A 20,513-nucleotide genomic window follows, 5' to 3' on the forward strand; every position below is an offset into this window, starting at 1 on the left:
GGCTGTTAATGGAGGGTGGCTCAGACCTGAAGATTGGGCTGCTCTGAAGCCCCCAGGGAGGTCACTTGGCTCCCCAGGCAGTCAGGTCCCACAGAGCTCTTTGGGACTGTGGCTGTTTGGTCGAGCCCCTCACAGTCCTAGGGGAGGACACAGAAGGGGGTCAGTCCTCCAGGGTCAGATTGGCTTCACCTTCCACCCCCAGGGTCTGGGAACTGCTGCCCACGTGGGGCTCAGGCTGTAACTTGGCCGCAGAGCCGGTGGTCTGCTCCTCATGACTGTTCAATAAACGTCACCAGGCATCTGCTTTCAGATGGCACAGCAGGGGACACGTGAGCAGAGAGAGCACAAGGCAGGGCTGGAGGGGCAGAGCAGTCCCGGAGCCCCAAGTCCCTCCCTTGTCCTACACAGGGCTGCAGGAGGGAAGGCAAGTGCCGTGCACTTGAATTCACCCATCAGACCTCAGAAGGCTTTCAGCTGTGGGATTTGGAAGAGGCCTGGTCAGAGCCAGGGAGACTCTCTTCTCTTTGCTCCTTGAAGAAAAAGAAAAAAGAAAGAAAAATCCCTGACCTTTTCTGCAACGTGAGGAGCATGGACCTCACTGATCCCCTCTCTGGTGTTAAGTTTCATGATCAGTATTTTAAATCTCTTTGCCCTTAACAAGGGGCAGGGCCACTGCTTTGCACAGCTGTAAGGGGTATCCTTTATTCTGTGTGAAGTGTTTTGAATCCAGACTGTAATATGAAGGGTGCCCCGCTGCAGGTGTGTAGCACCTCAGAGGTGGGGGGAGGTCAGCCTTCCACCAGCCTTCAGCCCACAAGATGCAGTAATACTAGTGGCTGACAGCAGAGGGCGATGTTGATGAGTGCGCGGACAAAGAAAGAAGTATTGTTGGAAGCTTGTACTCTGTGGTTGTTGCATTTTTCTCTTGGAGCTGGTGAATTCTATCTTGCCCAGTAACCTTGGCTGATTTTTGCTGTTGTTCGTTGGTTTTGCCTCTTGGGTCTTTGGCTGCCTTTCTCCAGAGGAAATGAAATTCTGAGACCGAGAGAAGAGGCAGTGAGTTGACTAACACTGTGGTTCCAAGGCAATTACAATTGGAATCACAAGCTGAGGAGCCAACAACTCCTTGTGTTGCATTTGCTAAACAGGACCTTTCTGGACTGTGTCGTGCAAGTCTCGGGTCCCCTATCTCCTTGCCAAGAGACCAGGGCCTGGGGAGGGCAGGAGTTTGGGAGTCGAGCTTCTGGGTCCCCCTCCTCACCGCTGACCGAGTTCTGGGAGGAGCCTGGTAGCTCGCTTACTCTGCAGCATAGTGAACAGCATAGTTCTCTGCTCCAGGAACTGGTTCAAGTACTGACTCTGTCAGCATCAGCTGGGCGCCCTTTGGCAAGTTCCTTAACATTTCTGAATGCCAGTGTCCTCTTCAGAAAAAGCGAGAATGTTGATGGTGCCTTCTCTAGCAGACCTGGACACAGGAACATCTCACAAAGGGGAGCTATTTTATGAACAGAGTGGTTTGGTGAACCCAGACGGTGCTCAGTTGAATTTCTGTCCTGTCTCAAACTAGCTGTTTGTCAGCAAACAAGTGACCAGGCCTTTCTGAACGTCACTGCCTTATCTTTTCCAAGGTGCTCATTGTAACCTGCAGAGTTGTTGCGAAACGGGAAGGAAATAGCGAGTAAACCATGTCCAGCTCGATGCTGGCTGCTTGATCAGTGTCTCTGGGTTTCTGGCCCTGACATGTGGCCACTTGACCGACATCCCTGGAGGGCCAGGCTGTCAGGGCTCTCCCTCGGGGCTAGGCCTGTACTGACTTCTCCTGGCCTCCCTCCTCCCCGCCTCCAGGCCCCAGCTCTGAGACCTTCCTGTTGAGATGACATTTAAACGTCAGCGGGGAGGGTAGTCCAGCAGAGCTGGGAGGGCACACTTCGGTGTGCTGGGGCTAAAGATGCCACGGGGATTTGCATGAAGATTTGGGAAACAGAGCAGCAACGATTACAATCTGAAAACAAACACAGCGAGGGGGGTCAAAGAGAGAGCAGCATTTAGGTAAAGCACAGCATTCCAGAACATTCCAGGCTTGCCTCACCAGGGCTGTGTGCTCGCCTGCCACAGGGGGGCTGGAGGGGAGAGCCAGAGGCGTTCTGAGAGTGACTGGCACGCCAGGGGGTTCCTGGCTAAACTTCCTGCTCGCTGGGGGTGTCTCCCTGGCCCTGAGGCCTTCATCTACACGGTGGGGGGCAGTGATGGTCACTGCTGGGGACCCAGTGGGATAGAAGGCTGCTTCAACCTTCTTGTCAGTGGGGAGCTGTGCGGGCTGCGCCCCAGTCAGGCCTGGCAGGCGGCTCCGTTCCTCACGGTGCCCCTCCCCCAGCCGGTCAATCTCCAGGCAGTGAGCGAGACTGTCAGCCAAGGGCAGGTAAGCAGTCCTTGGGAGCCCAGGAGATGCTGATTTATCCCCGCAGTTCAGAACAGCCTGTTTCAGCTCCAGCATGCTCTGCGTTTGGCCAGGGCGCTGGGTGGTTTCGCTGGCTCCAGCCTGGTCTTCACTGGTGACCTTGGCCCCACCATCGCTCTGGTGACGGGGGCCTCTGTCCCTCAGCCAGGCAGATGCCCACAGGAGATCAGGTAATATGGGCAGAAGCCCGCGCTCAGCCTTCCTGTGAGGCGGACTTCCCAGGGGTGGGCAGGCTCTGGGGCTGAATCCAGACTCTGTGTGACTGGGGGGCATTTCACCCCTGAGCCTCAGTCTCCTGCCTCTGAAGAGGTCTGGGAATAAACCTCTCTACTTTTCTGGGTTACTGAGGATTGAATCAGATGAAGAAAGTGGTTGTCATCATTATTAGGGGCTATTTTTATTAAGGTCATGATGGTGGGTATATGTAGGGCAGAGAGAAAAAGAGAAGTAGGTTCCTGTGGGCAGAGGCTACAAAAAGCTGCAGATGAGGCAGGGGTCCTGAGGGGGTGGGAGGCGTGGCCCGTGTACAGTGGCAGTGTCAGGTCAGGGGATTGGAACACCCGTCTGCCTGTCGGGGTGGGGGTGGGGGTGGGGCCCCAGGAGTTCTCCCCACAGGACGCCATCCCTCCCTGTGTGGCCACAGCCTTCCCTTCCCAGAGCAGGGCGCGGGGTGGGGGAACCAGCCTGTACTTGCGTGGCTGCCTCTAGCCAGCTTGTACTCTGTCGCCCCAGGAAGAGGCCACCTCAGTTCTGGGGGTTAGTTGCTGGTCCAGTTCGGGGCCAGGTTCTTGTCAAGTCAGTGCTATCTCTGGAAACTACACACCCGCTAGCTTCCCCGTTACCTGCATGTGGGTGCTCATGTGTGCGCATGCACGTGCACACACATGCACGTGCACACATGTACACATTCTTTCTCTCTCTCTCTAGCAAAATGTGCTTAGGGAACCCACGGAGGGGGGGGTCTCTTTGACGTGTGACTTTCCATAATTTCTGAATAGTTTATAGTCTAATTCCCTCGCTAAGCAAATTAAACCTTTTAAGGTAACGATCAAATGGTCCAGATAGTGTCTGTGCATGTGGACATTTGCAAGAGTCAAACACACTGGTGGGAACAGGCCCGCCGTCATTTGCGAAGGCCTGTAATCAAGGCAGAAGCAATTACTTAGCCGAGCAGCTTCCCTGGGGACCCGAGGCTGTAGATCAGGCCGTGATGAGTCCGCGGATTATCTGTCCGCCCGCCCGCCTCCCCCCCAGGCCCTGCTTCAGCTGTGCTGGCCCCCCCCTTCCCGGAGCCCAGCCTGGGGCGGAGGCCTCCTGACATCTGTGGGACCTGTCTCCCAGAGACTTTCTGGCCTTGGGGAATCTGTTTGGAACCAGATGGTGGCAAATCAGCCTGGGGGTCGGATGGCATCTGGGCCATGGAAGCGGGTCCCCAAGCAAAGAGGGACGTGGGTGCCCTCGGGGAGGGACGTGTGACGCTGCCTCTTCAGCCCCGGAGAACACACCAGCCAGCAGCAGTAGCTGTCTGTCTCTTCATTGCTGGGGCTCGGCCACCTTCTCTCTCCTTCACCTCCATCCCAGGCGTTTTGTCACGGCTCCCAGCCCCCAAACGCCCTCTCCTTCTGTCCCCATTGCCCGTGCCCTCTCTCAGCCCGTCACCACCCCTCTGTGCCACAGGAACCTTCTCCCTGGCGGGCCCCTGGAACCGCCCTGCCCAGCCCTCGCCAGCCGCGGTCCCTTCCTGCTGGTTCTCTGGCCCTGTCACCCACAAGGGGCCTGTGCGAGCCGCTCTCTGGCTCCTGGGCATCTGCCCCCGGCAGCCCCGCCTGCCCAGCGTTGGGCCCTGGGCCGGGAGCGTGGTGGCAGCCTGGCAGGAGGCATTGGCTATAGGACCTCTGTCCCTGAATGTCCCTGCCCCTGCCTGTCACAACTCCTGCCACACCACCACTGAGGTCTTGGACTCAAGAATCAGCGAGCAAGCTGTGGAGGCCACAGGAGCGCTGAGAACGTCTGTTGCATGAGAACCTTCCGGGGGCCTTGCTGGATGTGCGGACTCCGGGCCTGGAATCAGGAGTCAGGGGAGGCTCTCCTGCTTTTAAGCAGATACCCCTGGTGGCTCTTGTGCACCGGGTACTTTGGTGACAGGTGAGCGAACACCTGGGCAGAGAGGGATTAGCCCAGAGTTAGCGGATTAGGTGGCTGGAGGGTCCCCATCTGGGCAAAGGGAATGGCCTATCTACCTGTGAGGGCCGTTGTGTGGTTTACATGACACAGCTCACGGGAAATTGCCTGCAGACTATGTGCCCGATGCGTGTTTACCCAGATTAAGGGAGGTGGGCTGGAGTCTTGTAGAGGAGGGTCGGATCCTGATCCAATGTCCCACTGCCTCTTGGGAAGCAAACCTACCCCCAGCAGGGAAGGAGGGGAAGCGTGGCTGAGGGAAAGGGGGAGTCGGGCTCTTGCCCCTTTTCTACCACTAACCGAGCTGTGTGATCTTGGACAAGTCACTACCCCTCCCTGGGCCTCAGCTTTGTTCTGTGTTAAATGAAGGGATTGCACTAGGTCACAGATTCTAAAGCTTTTCCAGTAGCATTCATCTCAGAATGTTGAATGTTCATTAAGAAGAAAAGCATTGTTAACCGCCCCCCCCCAATAAAAGGCAGAGCACCGTGGGGCCATTCCAGTGGGTCTGGGAGGTGTCCGTGTACGTGTGTGTTGTGGGGGGCTGTGTCGCCACACCCCCAAGGCTTTGACACTTTCTGGTGTCAGGCCTTCTCCAAATGTGGCCCCTGTCTATGTCTGGAGAAGGCTGACCATTCTTGGGCAGAACTTTATGTGCCCGTGACATGGCTGGGCTGGTGATATATGTTGGAAATATTGGTACATACAGTAACAGTAAATATCAGCAACTTACCTGTCAAGTGTGGTGATAGATAAAAGAAATACAGGGAGGGAAGTGTCAGCTGGGAAAAAAATATACAGCTTGCCGTAAATCACCACCAAGCAATTAAAGCATAAAATTAAGTTATGCAGTATTTTGTTTCCTCGGGACAGGGCACTGTGCTGTGGCAGCACCCCCCCCCCCAGAGGTTGGCAGAGGTTGGCAGGGGCCTGGGCTAGCCCCTCCCCGACTGCCTCCCGTTGGCCACATAGAGAAGAGCATTGGGTTCCAATCCCGGCTTTGCCGTTCATGGCTGTGTGGTCTCTGGCACATTATCTACCGTCTCTGAACTTGTTTCCTCATCTACAAATGGGGGACGTGTGTTACTGCATACCCTAGACACGGGTCCTTCATTGTTTATTCACCAGCTACTCACAGGATACGTATCTTGGGGAGGTACTGCTGTGGGTGCTAGACTCAGGGGTGAACAAAACAGATACAGGGCCTGATGGCATGGAGCTTGCCTTCTGGAGATGGAGAGATACAGGACACAAGAACTGTGCAGTGCATCCGTTGGAGACATGGCAGGAAGTGCTAGATCGGGGGGGCAGGGCTAGTCAAGGAATGCCCCTGGAGAAGGCAACGTGTGAGGGGTGACCTGAAGAAAATGCACACGTGAGCCATGCAGGTATGTGGGGAGAGAGCCTTCCAAGTTGAGGAGCCAGCGTGGCTGAGCGAGTGAGCGGGCAGAGTGGTAGGAGATGAGGCTACATGGTCTTGGAGGGTCTTGTGGACCAGGAAAGGGAATTGGGCTTTTACCCTGAGTCAGGGGGAGCCTGGAAGGTATTGAGCAGGAGAGTGAGGTGGGAGCACTATGGCTGCTGTGTGGGGGAAGGGCTGAAGCTGGGAGCGCCGTGAGCTGTGGGCGAGGCGTGACGGTGGCCTGAACTAGGGAGGCAGTGGTGCCGATGGTCAGAGTTTGGGGTAGTACCAACAGGGTGTGCTGACAGACTGGGTGCAGGTGTCCAAGGCTTTCAGCCTTAGTCCCTAGAAGGAGGAAGTCCCCATTCTCTGACGGGGGGCAGGTTCTGGGGGAGGATCAGGAGTTTGGTTGTGGACATCCAGGTGGAGAGGCTGAGGAGGCAGTGGGATAGACCAGTCTGGAGTTAGGCGAGAGGTCTGGGCGAGAGGCTGCCAGAGAGGACGGGCAGGACCGGGAGAGCTGTGTGAGTCCAGTGAGCGCCGTGTTCTAAGGAGGAGGGAGAGGGCCAATGCCACCAGAAGGTCAGGGGAGAAGAGACCTGACCACTGGGTCAGCAACGCTGGGGTCATGGGTGACCTTGGCAAGGACGGTTTGGGTTGATTAGTGGGTGGCACCCTGATTTGGAGTGTGTATTCGTCAGGGCTCTCCAGAGAAACAGAACCAATGGTGTGTGTGTGTAATACAAAGAGATTTATTATAAGGATTGGCTCCTGTGATTTTGGAGGCTGGGAAGCCCCGAGATCTGCAGTCAGCAAGCTGAAGGCCCAGGAAAGCTGATAATGTAAATTCCAGTCCAAAAGCCAGCAGGCTGGAGAGCTAAGAAGAGCTGATGTTTCAGTTCAAGTCTAAAGGCAAGAAAAGGACAATGTGGCAGCTCAAGGAAGTCAGGCCGGAGGACTTTCCTCTTACTCTTGGGAGAGTCAGCCTTTCTGGTCTATTCAAGCCTTCAACTGATTGGATGAGGCCCACCCACAATGGGGAGAGCAATCTGCTTTCCTCAGCCTACTGATTCATATGTTAATCTCATCCAAAAACACCCTCACAGACACATTCAGAATAATGTTTGACCAAATATCTGGGCATCCTGTGGCCCGGTCAAGTTGACACATAACATTAACCATGAGAGTGGATTCAAGAGAAGAGTGGGAATAGGGGCGTTAGAGACCCTGCGTGTAGACCCTTCTTTTCGGTTTTCCTCTAAAGGGAGTAGAGAAGTGGGTGGTAGATGGAGGGAGATGGGGGGTCAAGAGAGGGTTTTTTTGAAGTGGCAGAAACAAGAGTATGCTCATATACTGCTGGGGAGAATCGAGTCAGAGGGAAAATTAATCATGGGGGGCTGAAAGGAACAGTTGCTGGAGGACTGATCTTATGGGGCAAGAAGACGCGGACTCCGTGCCTGGGTGGGCGGTCGGCCTCAAATGGAGCACAGATAGCCCTGCGGTAGGAAGCGGAGGGAAGGCGGATGGGTGGCTGGATAGGATAGTGTGGGCACATGGCACGTCTTCTCTGGGAAGTAGGAAGCCGCGGGCTGGGCCTGCAGATGCGGGGCTGGAGGGAGGAGGTGTCTGGGAGCACGGGAGAGCGAATGGACTGGGAGGCATACTGTGCTCCTTGGGCCCTCCTGAGTCACGGATCACAAATTTAAACTGAGCCCCGTGCGTGAGGTGGTAAGTCAGGTGCTGGGTGGAGGCGGCAGAGGGTGGAGGGCAGGGTGGGGAGGTGAGGGTGTGTGCAGGGGAAGGATTAGTGAGATGGACCACGGAGACCAGTGAAAGGATTAGGGGGTCTTGCCTGGGCAGAGCTGTGGGAGTCGGCGCTACAGGGAGCGAGCTGGACGGATGGGAGGTGGTGGCCAGACGGGGCGGCGCCCAGAAGTGCCCCGGGGAGCCGCTGCAGTCCCTGCAAGGTCTGGGGGACCGTGGAAGTGAGGGGCTGGGGAAGGATAGAGGCCCTGACCGTCAGAGGAAGAGGTCAAAGAATAGAGGGAGCAGGGGCAGGAAGGACTGTTGTGTGCGCATAGTGAGGTCAGCAAGCGTTCTGGCAGGAAGGACAGGAGCTAAACTCACCAGGGGGGAGGGGGAGGAGCGGGGCTGGCCATGCCCACCACGAGGAGGGAGCAGGCTGTGGTCTGTGGATCAAGCACAAGTATGTACGCACAGGCACACACAGTAGGTGCTTGGTAACTGGGAACTGCTTCCATCAGTAGTATTTCAGCGCCCAGAGTGTGGAACCTGAGATCATAGGACAGAACTTAAAATCAGGATGTGCCCGAACATCTATGGTATGGGATTTGCGGGCATCTGTTTCTAGAAGGTGTGGTGTCTGCAGGGCCTGCCTGTTGCCCTCTTTCTGCAGGACCCAGACACCCTCAAGTTTGTCCCTGGCCTGCAGAGTGGTCCCACCAGGCTTGTCAAGAGCAGCAGGGGTGGACAGATAAATGGGCAGACGGGAACTCGGGCTGAGCCCTGGAGCCAAGGGTGAGACCGAGGACACAGGCCTGGCCCCCTTCCCAGGGTCAGGGGCAGCCCCTGGCTGTCGGCTGTGATGTGTGGTGCATTTCCCCAGCCAGCGGCCCAGGCCCGTCATGCCCGCCCTGGGGGGCAGAAGCGGGGAAGGTGCTGAGCAGGGTCAGTCGGTGTGTTGGGGGGACGCCCCCCAGGGTGAAGGCTCTGAGGGCAGCCCCTGCATTGCGGGGCTGGGAGCCTCACGCTCTGTGGCTCAGAGCAGCTAGGGATGCTTGCGGGGGACAGGGGCCCTCTGCCCGGGTCTCCTTCTCAGGGTAGGGGCACCAAGACAGGCTTGCCAGGGGACGTTTGCGGTGACACCTGCCACGTGCCCACTGAGTGGTCAGAAGCCTGAGCTCAAGCCCCGTCTTTCTCACTCGCTACCTTCGTGAGCTGCACCCACCCCCACACCAATCTGAGCCTCAGCTTCTCATCCGGTGGGGGAATCCTAATTCTGCCTCTCTGCTGGGCACGCACGTGACCTCCGGGGAATGAGCATGAGGGTGGCACCAAGCGGGATGCAAAGTTTCGTGTTTTCCTCAGCTGTGGCCTCGCTGCAACCCGGGTTCCACTGCCTTCTCAGAAAAGCTTTGGATGGCAGTGGCGGGATTCTGTTTCACGCTGGTCCCTCCCTGACTGTTGAGACCCACATTTTAAGGAGCACGTCCTGCATTCTCTCCTTCCCTCACTCAGTGGCCCTCGGTGCTTGCCTGCTACATGCTGGGCAGGGATAAGAGAATTTCCAGTGATGCTGGTCTGAGGAGGAAAGTGCTGAGGGCCATTAGCAAGTCCTTCCTTGCATTTTCTTTGTCATTTGGATCAGCTCCAGCTGCCTTCCCTGGGGAGAACCGCTGTCCCTGGAGGCCTGGCCAGAGAGACTGTCCTGATGGCAAGCAGGGCAGTGCAGTGGCACCAAGAGAGCTGGGCCCTGCACGCAGTAGGTGCCGGGGGATAGGATGAAGGGGGTACTACCTGGAAAATCCCTCAGAGGCTCTTCCTTGGCTGGTGTCCAGCTCTGCCCCACCCCAGCATCCTTCCAATGTGGTCAGGTTGCTGAGACATTGCCTCTCTGTGCAGAGGCTAAGTTCACCGTTTGACCTTGTGTTGGACCAAGGAATTTGAACTATGGCCGTCCCGTTACTGCCTGTCACGGAACAAGCCATCTAGCCGTCCAGGCACGGCCGTCTCTTCCGTGACTCGGGCTGGTCTAAGCTCTGGAAGCCCTGGGACAGTGTCTTCATAGGGTGCACACCCCCACAGGGGCGCCTTATTCCAGGGCCACTGGCTCTGACCAGTGGGTCGCAGGGGCACCCCTTGGGGTGGGGCCAAGCTGGGGGAGCCCTGTGGGTCAAGGGGGTATGCACAACCCCCTCATTGAGAGCCCCGCCGGCTGTGCTCCAGGGGAGAAAGGTAATGAGGAGCAACTTGCACTTACTATTGGTATAAATCCCACAATCAGGAAAATTGCTTCAATTGCTAAAAAACGCTGGTGGGAAAGTCCATTTATTTTTCATTTTTCTTGTGCACTTGCCCCCCTTACGCATGAATCACTGTCGGTATGTAGATTAAATTTATACCCCCGTTATCTTTCATGTGTCTGGGGCTCTGGTGTCAACTGGGTTTCTGGTTGCTGAAAGCCATGGTCTGCCTCTTTGTGGGGAGAGAAAAGTGGTCCTTTCCCGGGGGTGGGGGGGAGGGTCCTCATTCTGTTCCAGAGCCTCCCCTCAGCCCTCCTCCCCTTGACAAGATCAGACTTGCTTTTTGGAAAACCCTCGTTCTTCTCTGGAGCTGTTTTGGCCCCAGCATCTGCAGCAAAGGATGTGGACATTGGACTTTTGGTGTTTTATGGGAGAGGGTTTGCAGGGAGCATGCTGAAGGTACGGTTTCGTTTTTAACGCCTGCTTTGTGAATTGGCCTGGAGAGGATCTACAAACTGCAGGCATTCTGAAAATCCACTCTAGTAACACATATACACACAGCCTTCCTTTCTCTTTGTCCCTCAAACACACACACGCACCCACTCACAGAGGATAGAACTGGGTGCCTGCCTGCCTGCCTTCCTCTTTAACATGGGTGACCCAGTTGGAGAGCAGCTGTGGAAGAAGCCCGGTTTCACCTGCATTCTGGGAGGTGTAGAACTCTCTAGAACGGACAGTATACTCTGTTCTCCACCTGCAGATTTAGCCATCTCTGTGTTCATCCTCTATAAAGCGTGGTTCTTTATTAGCTGATTTATTCATTCAACAAATGTTAACTCTCCGTTTCTGGATCCCGTACCCCTTTGAAAATCTGATGACACACACTTCTGAATGACTTGGGGGTAGTTTGCAGAGTCCATCCTGAGCTGTGGGCTGGAGAAGACCTGCTCTGGAGGCCTGCTTCTGCGCCCCCCACCCTCCTCGCCACACCAAGGTCTGCGGTCCTTCCGAGCCAGACGCCCCAGCCCCTCACACCCCAACACCCTTCTCAGACCTCGTCTCAGAAGAGCAGTCCCCTGGGCCACACTTCTAGACTTAGAGCCCCCCCCCCCCACTCCACTTCTCTCTCTGCGACACCACGTGGCTGGACGGGGAGCTTCCGAAACGGCAGCTGGCCGTGCCTGCTCCAGGCCCCTGGCGCCCCCCAGCAGGTATCATTACTGCATAAGAGACCCATCATTCTGCATTAATCTGGGATTCATCATGATAGCCATGACCATAATTAATTTATTTGGTATTAATGTGGATGAAATATGTACTGTCCTTTCAGGGGAAATCAGGCTGCCTATAAGCATTAGTTAAAAGGACCATTAAAATCAAACCTTCCCCAGATCCATTAGGCGAAGTCTTTCATCCTGAAGAAGATAAAGTTCTGCTATGTGAAATGTCATGAATAATTAGGTTGATTGCTGTTTTAAACTCTGCCCCTGCCTCTCCAACCCCTCCTGCCTCCCTCCCGAAGCAGGCGAGGCTCACCTGCCGTGGAGCATCCCCTTCATCACCCCTGTCTACACTGGCCCCTAATTCCCCTCTGGCCTCTACGACCATCCGTGTGGCTCTGTGTCTATGGACGGCATGGGGAAGGGGCTTCAATGACCCCATTAGACTCTATTTTCAGTGGGTCTCCTTCTCCCCACTTCCCACCCTGGGCCCAGGGTGGCGGCAGGCACCTTGCTCTTGCCTCAGTGCTGGTCCAGAAAGACGGAGACCAGGGAGAGGGCCGAAGCAGCATCGTTCAAACTGAGGTCTGCAGAATCCTTGCCCGGAACGGTTCTGGGGTGGGAAAATGCAGATTCCTGGGCTCACCTCAGACCAGCACATCTCAGGAGCTGTGCATGGGAAGGGGATGGAGGCTGGCATGGAGGGCTTTGGTGTGTGCCAGACGAAGGGGAGAGGCGGGAGAGAGAAGCCTTTGGGAGAGCCCTGCTCTTGCTGCCAAAGCCAGGTTTCTCCAGAACTGCACTGTGGACACTGGCATGTGGGGTGTCCTGGCTCCTCTCGCGGGAGCACGTGAAGAAGCGCTCGCTGGATGCCCATGAACACACGCAGTTGCCCAGTGGGGCTGGTCCTCGAGGCCCCACTGGAAAGCTGAAATCCAGGGTGCGGAGGCTCAAGCCACCTGCTCAGAGGGGACTCAGGGCGTACTGACCGGGCAGGTGGGAGCCCTGGCGTGTCAGCCTCGGAAGAGGCACTGGACACTCGCTCTGCTCCAGCCTCTTCATTTGGTGGTTCAAGAGCCCGGGCTACAAAGCAGGGTGGCTAGCCGGAGACTAGGGGGCGGGGGGCCGCGGACATCGATGCCCATGGACACCCCGGAGTGGTGGGTGGGAGAGGGGCTGATATGATGCGAAATGGGGGGACAGCCAGCCCCCCCCACTATGCTCTAACCCCTTCGTGCTGCCCTGACAGGCGCTTCGGCACAAAATGCACAGCCTGCCAGCAGGGCATCCCCCCGACCCAGGTGGTGCGCAAGGCGCAGGACTTCGTCTACCACCTGCACTGCTTTGCCTGCATCATCTGCAACCGGCAGCTGGCCACGGGGGACGAGTTCTACCTCATGGAGGACGGGCGGCTGGTGTGCAAGGAGGACTACGAGACGGCCAAGCAGAACGGTAAGCCAAGCCGGCCCGCACGTGGCTGCTGCGGACCTCTGTCCAGGCCGAGCCCTTGGAGCCCGGCTCCCACCCTGCCTGCTCCGAGAAGCGTCCCCAGACGCCTGTGGGACAGTTCACGTCATCCCCCATGCCTGAGCCCGGGCTGGCTTCGCTGCAGCCTCGGTCGGGTGTCGGGTGGTGGGCAGGCCCGGCCCCGATGCTGGTCGGAGGCTGAAGAACAGCCGGGACCTTGAGCTCTGCGTGCCGGTGGCTCCTTGCCTGGCAGGGGGCTGGGACGGGGCGCTGTCTACCGTGGACCCTGGGGGTTGCTCACCAGTCTTGTGTACTGGGGTGCACACTGACCTCGGCGCTCCCACACCTCAAAGGCTTCTGTCAGGGAGAGCAGGAGCGTGGCCTACGTTGGCCCCCCATACTTCAGCTAAGTGTGTTCTGTTTCCCCTCTCAGACTGCGGGCTTGTCGAGGGCAGGGCCTCCCCCTTCCTCGTGAGGTGAGGACCCCTTGTGTCCCCCAGAGTCCCTGGTGCAGGAGCCAGTCTTCACGCTCCGAGAGACTCCAGTCAGCCACAGGACTTCCCACCCACCCTGCCCTACCCCAGCATCCCCCTCCGCCCCCCAGGCCTATTGTCCAGGGTCATGGTGGAGGCCTCTACAAGGCTGACGCTGATGTCAGGCCCCAGGGTTAGCTGCTCTGCCCTCCAGTGCCATGTTCCCGAGCAGCCCAGGGCCTTTCCAGGGCCTCGACCCCCCAGGAAGGCCAAACTCCCTCTCCCTCCCCTGGAGCCCCACCTCTGCTCCTCACTCACAGCTGTGCCCTCAGGCGCTGCACCCTTCACCCTGGCTCCAGACTTGGCATTTGGCCAAATTCCACCTGGGAATCTCAGATGCACAAACTCACAAAACATCAAGGTCCATTTGCCTTGGACTAGAATTTTTATCAACTCGGGGTGTTACTGCAAAAAGCAGCTCTCAACAGCTCTGGGCTTGATGGCAAAAAAAAAAAAAAAAAGCAACAATTTCATGCATCTCCTTCTAGATCTTTCCTGGGCGCCTGAGTCAGAGGCTCCCACTCTCTTCTCCCAGAACCCCCACAGTGCTGGCCTTCCGGGATGGACAGGCCTTCAAGTCCCCTTTCTCCTCTTTCCGGGGCCTCAGCAAGCCTATTCCCGGGCTCTTTGCCTTAATGTATTCATCTACTCGGGTTCCTTAAAACTCCCTCGATGTTGCTGCTTTGGAGTCAATTATGATGTCCGAGAAGATTAGGGCATCTTGTCGGGGATAAACCATCAAAGCAGATGGATTCAGAGATCCCAAGCTGCCTTTGGAACTCTGAAGCCCTTCCCCAGAGATACCAGGAATGCGTGACCTCCCTCCAAGTCTCCGGCTGCTTCTCCTTATCAGAGGCCTTGTTTAGACCCTGAGCATTCATGGCCTAGCATCCACCTCTCCTGGGGATGGTTCAAGAGGAGGGGGAGCCTAGCTGGGAAGGCAAGAATGAAAGAGAAGCCAACACTTTTATCAAGGATTGTTTGTGCCACACCAGACCTCTGGAGGACACTGGATTTGGCGTGAGAGGCTGGTGGACATCTCTGCTCAGTCACTAACTTGGGGGCCCCCTTGGTTGAGCCTTGGCTTCTCAGCTCTGTATGGGGGGGGTGGGTAATAGCACCTGCCACACAGGGCTGTTTCCTGAGGTTTACATAGGATGGCGCCTGTGCAATGGGATGCTAAATGAGGGCGAGAGCCACGAGGAAGAGGAATGTCAACAGCGGGGTGAGAGCTGCTTTAGGTTTTCAAGTAGCCGAAGGTTACACAGTATTCCTGATGCCTTGCTCCTGCCTCTGGCTGTCCGTGCAGAGGCCACTCCATCCTGTGAAATCCGGGTGACCCTGAGTGCAGCAGGGGACTTTGTCTGCTTTGGGACATTTGGTTCTTTTTATGTTTTAATTCCTCCTTGCTGATCCAAACCCCCTCTCAGGCTTACAGTTGCTTCCCCTTGTGCTACGCAAAGGACCTAATATCAGCTATTTGTACCTTCGTGTGAATGATTTTGTTCATTTGTTACATCTCCCTGGATATTTGCATTTTCAATATAATGAGGTTGCATTTTATGCCAGGGACAAGTTCTAGGAGAGACCCTGCATAATTCAAAACCAACATATTTGAAGACTAATTTTCCCAAAGAAATTAATGTAAAAAGTAGGGGGGGATGTATTCTGGAAGCACATAAATCCATAACTGGTGAAGTGTATCTTTGCCTTAATGCTACTTTTTATTTTCTCAGCACTATCTCTAATACCTTGCAGAATGCTCTCTCCTAAATTAACAGCCTAGGATATCATGGTCTCGCTTGGCCTTCTTCATAGCGTTTTATCACATTTAACTTCCGTACCAAAGTTATTGATTTTTGGGTACATTTTTCAGCACGAGCACTACCACCACTACTTAATGAATACTTGGATGACATTGTTATAGGATATAAAAAAGATTTTAAATTATAATAACAGTGAATGTTAAAATAACAGCATGATAGTCCCCATAATCGCAAGAAAAGAAAGTCCTGTGCACGTAGACGGCAGTTCTGAACCCATGGGCCACCAACCCAGGATGACGGGTAGATCCCAGTGGCCACGGTGAAAACAGTTGCTAAATCACTAGACCGGCCCATTTAAAAATTAGACAATTCTTGATGAATTACATTATTTTGCTGATTTCATTATTTCAAATTTTAGATCTAAAGAGTGTAGAGATGTTTTAAAAAGTGCACTATTTCATATTGGCATCAAATGCTGTCCTGCTGTTGTCTCTATAAATAGGGGCAGAAGGGATGGATTCCTTAGGACAGAATTTAAAGAACTTTGAGGGTTTTCCACCGTCTCCGCCAGAGCAGAAAACAGCCCAAGCAGAGAGGACTGGGGACTTCATCTTCCCTCCGCCGTGGGCATGACTGCCGTGCAGACTCGGGCCGGCCTGCCACCCGACTCAGGGCAGGTGCTGGTGCCCCGGGCTTCAGAGCGGGGAGGGGACTTGCCCACGTCACTCCCTCACTCAGCAAGAAAGTTGAACCCAGGTCTTCCAGCGGCAAGAAACACTTTTCAGAATTGTCGTGAGGATTGTTTGCACATCAAGTTCTCAGATCACACCAGGCACATCGTAGGTGCTTAGCAAATGTTGGCCATTGTTGATCCTAAGAGAGGGTTTTCTTGAAAGGAAAGGAAGGTAGGAATGTAGCAGAGACATTTTAGAGGACCCAGGGAAGGGAACACAGAAGACCCAGAGAGCCAGGGACGCCGTGGCGGTGTGTGGACTCGGGGGTGCCCTGCGGAGAATGGGCGGAGGGCTAGCGCCAGGAGAGAAGACACACCGTCCGCTCTTGGCTGTGTGCTCCCGAATGCGCCCAGGCGCCTCTGCACCAAACTGAACAAACCAGCCTCTGACTACCGGAATGCCAGGCTTATCTGCTCAGAATCCACTGAAGACTGTGGCTCGGTCAGTGTGTTGTCCTGAACACTCTTCAGACCAGTGGTTTTCAAAAAATTTTGACTATGACCCCGAGTAAGAAACTCATTTTCAACTCAGCACACATGTATTCATACCGTGAACACTTAAGCAAGTCCTGTGAAACCACACTTGCCCTCATCTCTCCCATCCCGTCCCAGGCATCATATTCCCCCCCAAAGTTTTTGATCCACTCAACTGACAGTACAACTCACTAGTGGGTTCTGACCCATAATTGGTGGACACTGCTTAGATGGCTAGTGAACGTGTTGGTTACCCCTGCTGAGCTCAGCGAGGCCACCACAAAGGGACCTGGGAAATGGGAGGCTCCTCAGGGGAGGAGGGGCAGAGGTGTCTGGAGGCAGCCCAGAACACAGGTCATTCACCCTGGCTCGTTGGCCTTCACAGCCCAGCTAATGGTTCACAGGATGTCCAGCCAGTGTTTGCCATTTCCGGGAGGCACGTGGAATTGTACACCTTCAGTCTGGTGGGAGCCCCTGTGTGGCTGGGCTGGCGGGGGACGGAGACGGGCGGGGAGCTGAGGGAAGGACCGTTGTCCTCACTTTTCCATGACTCGGGAAGGCCTGTGGTGAGGAGTGGGCTCCGTGGGGGCGGTTCCCATTCCTTCCCATGGCTCTGCCCACGGTGGGCAAGACTGCGTGAGGAGAGGAGGAAGGGCATGAGCCCCAGCGGCTTTGGGCAGGCAGAACCCAGTAAGGAGGGGTCTTCAATGCAGATGACTCCGAGGCCGGAGCCAAGCGGCCCAGAACCACCATCACAGCGAAGCAGCTGGAGACGTTAAAGAATGCCTACAAGAACTCCCCCAAGCCTGCCCGGCACGTGAGGGAGCAGCTCTCCTCGGAGACCGGCCTGGACATGAGGGTCGTACAGGTGAGACCCCGGGCCCCTGGCCTCCTCCGCCGTCTGGGGCTCCCAGGCCTGCGCCCTCCTGCTGGGGGGTGGCCTGGGCTGGGGTGCGGCTCTGTGCCCTCTCACTCTACAAGAGGGAGGCTTAGGGAGCGCCGGGGGGAGCTGGGCTCCGGGCCGTGACCCGGGGAAGCTTGTGGAAGCAGAGACGGAGGCAGAGACGGAGGCAGAGGGGCACATCACGCTCCCGGCCCTGAACTTCAGGGCCTGTCTCCAGCCACCTGTCCTGGGGACCCTGGGGGCCTTGGGTTTGTGGTGGCCACCTGCTGAGTGGGTCCCTTCTGCTTGTGTGGCAGGTTTGGTTTCAGAACCGAAGGGCCAAGGAGAAGCGCCTGAAGAAGGACGCGGGGCGGCATCGCTGGGGGCAGTTCTATAAGAGCGTCAAGCGGAGCCGGGGCGGCAGCAAGCAGGAGAAGGAGAGCTCTGCAGAGGACTGTGGGGTTAGTGACAGTGAGCTGAGCTTCCGAGGTGAGCAGGGCTGGAGGGGCGAGGCCGAGGCCTTAGGAAAGGCCCCTGGGAAACAGTAATTCTTGACACGCAGGGGGGATCTTTCTTGAAGCCTTGACAACCGCCTCCCGAAGCCAGGCTCTTCCCCGTGACTTGCAGTAAAGGGTGGGGGGTGGCAGTGGCCCTTTGAGACGGGACAAGGAATAGGAAACAAGAGAGTTCTGCTGCTGCAATGTGGAAGCTGGGTTCCCCAGGACCATGGGCCCCAAGGCCTCCCCTCCTTTCCTGCTGACTGGGGCTCTCTCACCGGCCGTGCAGCTGGGAACAGACAACTGTGTGTCTCGGCCCCTCCCTCGGCCCCTCTCCTGCATTCCCCTCCTTTGCAGGGGCCCTGGCCTCCCTCCCAGGATCCCCTGCAGTAACCATTTCCTCCTCTCCTGGTGATGGGGTGGTCGTGCTCAGGAGGCCCTTTGCCCTGGGAAAGTGATACTGTGAGTGTGTGCCGGATGGGGACAGGCCTCGCTTCTGAAATCCCCTCCCCCACTGCTCACTTCATCCTGTCCCCTGCACAGAAGCTTTGCAGCATGCGCTACATTCAAATCTGGGCATCAGCAAAATGGTGAACCACTGCATGTTTGGGATCCCGAGGTTGTTTGCAAATAGCCATAACTATTCTCAGTCACTGAGTCCTCAGCTATGGAAGGTCCTTTGTTGTGGGTGGATAGAAAGAGTAGTGAGTGGGGGGGGCGGCTCAGAAATCTGGTTGCCGGTTGGGGCTCTCTCAGATCGATTCACTTTTCTTGAGTCTCAGTTTCCACATCTGTAAATGGGGAATAACTACATCCTCGCCCATCTCAGTGTTGTTGTGGGGTTCGATGACCACAACTGACTGTGGATGTGTTTGGGTGAAGCTCAGCACAGTTTTACGCTTGGAAGTCACAACTATCCCCACAGGGAGCATGTGCCCCCCCCCCCCACAGAGGGTCGTATGGAATGACAGGTGTCAGCGAAAGGCCAAATAATGGCCATTTTCCGGTGGAGCTGAGCCTTCATCGTTCTGCTCCCTTTAAAGAGCATGAGATCTCCTTCCCCCTTTTCATTTTCAGGGTGGAGTGGTGGGGTGCAGGCCTAGGGCAGGTTGTCAGAAGGAATGGGTGTTGAAGTCTAGTCTGGGAAGGCTTGATGGGAGCTGATGCACAGGCCCAGGGTGGGAATAGAGAAGGAGGTTCATGGGGCAGAGGACGGAACCTGCTGCTGGCCAGAGCATGATGCCCTCAGAGGACTGTCGCTCACTTGGGAGATCTGTCCTGTGGGGCCCTGGGAAGGGCTCAAGAGCCTATGCTCACCTTCCAGTCCTGTTGGTAGAGTTAGGAAAGCCATTTAATCTGATCTGAGCTGCCAAAATCAACATCTGGAACATGCAGGATCATTACATCTTGCTTTGTAGCTCTTTTCTGTTGGGTGCAGGTGGGACCCCAGGTTGACATGTCATGGGTCTCTCTGGGTAATTACAGAACTCTTTGTTTCTTAAGACTAAAACCACTCGCCTCTGTTGGAGAGATGAATTCTTCTAGGTAGCACAGGATGCATTAGAAACCCTTAATGAAATTCTTCAAGAAACAAGAAGGTCCATTTGCCTTAATCAAGTCAATACTTTGTCCCCAGTGAAGAGCTTATTCGATAGAGAAACCGAGTCCTTCGATATTGAACCGCTTCTCCAGGTAGACCAGAAGGATTTTGTATACATGCCTAAGAGTGGCCCTCAGCTACCCTTACCACATGGGCCTGCTTCTTTCCCAACCAATGGAAACCAAGCACTTTTCTCAGCCTGAAAGCTTTCAGATTAAATTTTGTCAGCACGTAGTTTCCATTTGTGAGGCTGATAACATATGACCCACAAACCTCAGGCATTCATATTCTTTAGTGTAGCCATCTTAGTCCGTAAGCCACATGGGACCAACAAACTCAGCAGACATTTGTCCAGCCTTCTGGGATCTGCCTTCAGGCTCTGCAGGTGTTTCTTCTGTGTTTCCCCTCAATGCGGGTCAGTCTCTGGCTGCCAGGTTGAGTGTTGGCATCTGACTCATGCATGGCAGTGAGGCGGCTGCCATCCTTGGGCGTCTTTCTTGGTCATGTGTATTCCTAGGTTGTGAAGAACAGGGACCACTGGAGTCCTGGCGGCTGACAATAAATCTCCGTTCTTTTGTCCACAGAGGATCAAATTCTCTCAGAACTTGGCCACACCAATAGGATTTATGGCAACGTGGGGGACGTTTCAGGCGGACAGTTAATGAATGGGAGCTTCTCCATGGACGGGACAGGACAATCCTATCAGGACTTGAGGGATGGGAGCCCCTATGGAATCCCCCAGTCGCCCTCCTCCATATCGTCCCTGCCATCCCACGCTCCTTTGCTCAATGGGCTGGATTACACGGTGGACAGTAATTTGGGCATCATTGGGCATGCAGGGCAGGGAGTGAGCCAGACGCTGAGAGCCATGGCTGGGGGACCCACCTCTGACATCTCCACAGGAAGCAGTGTAGGCTATCCCGACTTCCCAACGAGCCCAGCCTCTTGGCTCGATGAAATGGATCATCCTCCTTTTTAAACATCTCTCCTCCCCATCCTACCCGTCCTGGCTTGAGAGAATATCTTCAAGGATCAAAAGAGACTTGCCTTTTAAGGATCAAAAGTGCACCAATGTGAATTTCCATTATTTTCAATGGAAGTCCTCCGCTGATTCCTAGGCGGGCGAGAGACCAGACCACACTAGGGCCCTGTTTCCCTGGGGAAGTAGCGGGAAGGCAGCCTCCTCTCAGGACACAGCACAGGGGTGCAGAGCCTAGAGCGCTAGGGTGCTGCTTGGTGGCTTCCTACCCCCGCCCTGCTTCCAGGCTTTGGCTGCTCGGTGCTTGGCAGCACGAGGTGACCATCAGGCCACCTTG

General features: G+C 55.6%; 1 protein-coding gene across 1 annotated transcript in view; it reads left to right on the forward strand.

The window, feature by feature from the left end:
* LHX4 (LIM homeobox 4) overlaps positions 1 to 20,176 on the forward strand; it is a 39,512-nt gene extending 19,336 nt beyond the window's left edge. Inside the window, exons 4-7 of the mRNA XM_028121468.2 lie at positions 12,494 to 12,696; positions 16,931 to 17,085; positions 17,418 to 17,589; positions 19,782 to 20,176. Of these exons, the coding sequence (XP_027977269.2) occupies positions 12,494 to 12,696; positions 16,931 to 17,085; positions 17,418 to 17,589; positions 19,782 to 20,176 (925 nt within the window). The remainder of the gene's footprint in view (positions 1 to 12,493; positions 12,697 to 16,930; positions 17,086 to 17,417; positions 17,590 to 19,781) is intronic.
* The last annotated feature ends 337 nt before the right edge of the window (positions 20,177 to 20,513 follow it).

Source organism: Eumetopias jubatus, unplaced genomic scaffold, assembly GCF_037043125.1.
Source record: "Eumetopias jubatus isolate StellerSeaLion01/CBP00866 unplaced genomic scaffold, mEumJub1_p1.0 scaffold_12, whole genome shotgun sequence".
Classification (NCBI taxonomy): Eukaryota; Metazoa; Chordata; class Mammalia; order Carnivora; family Otariidae; genus Eumetopias; species Eumetopias jubatus.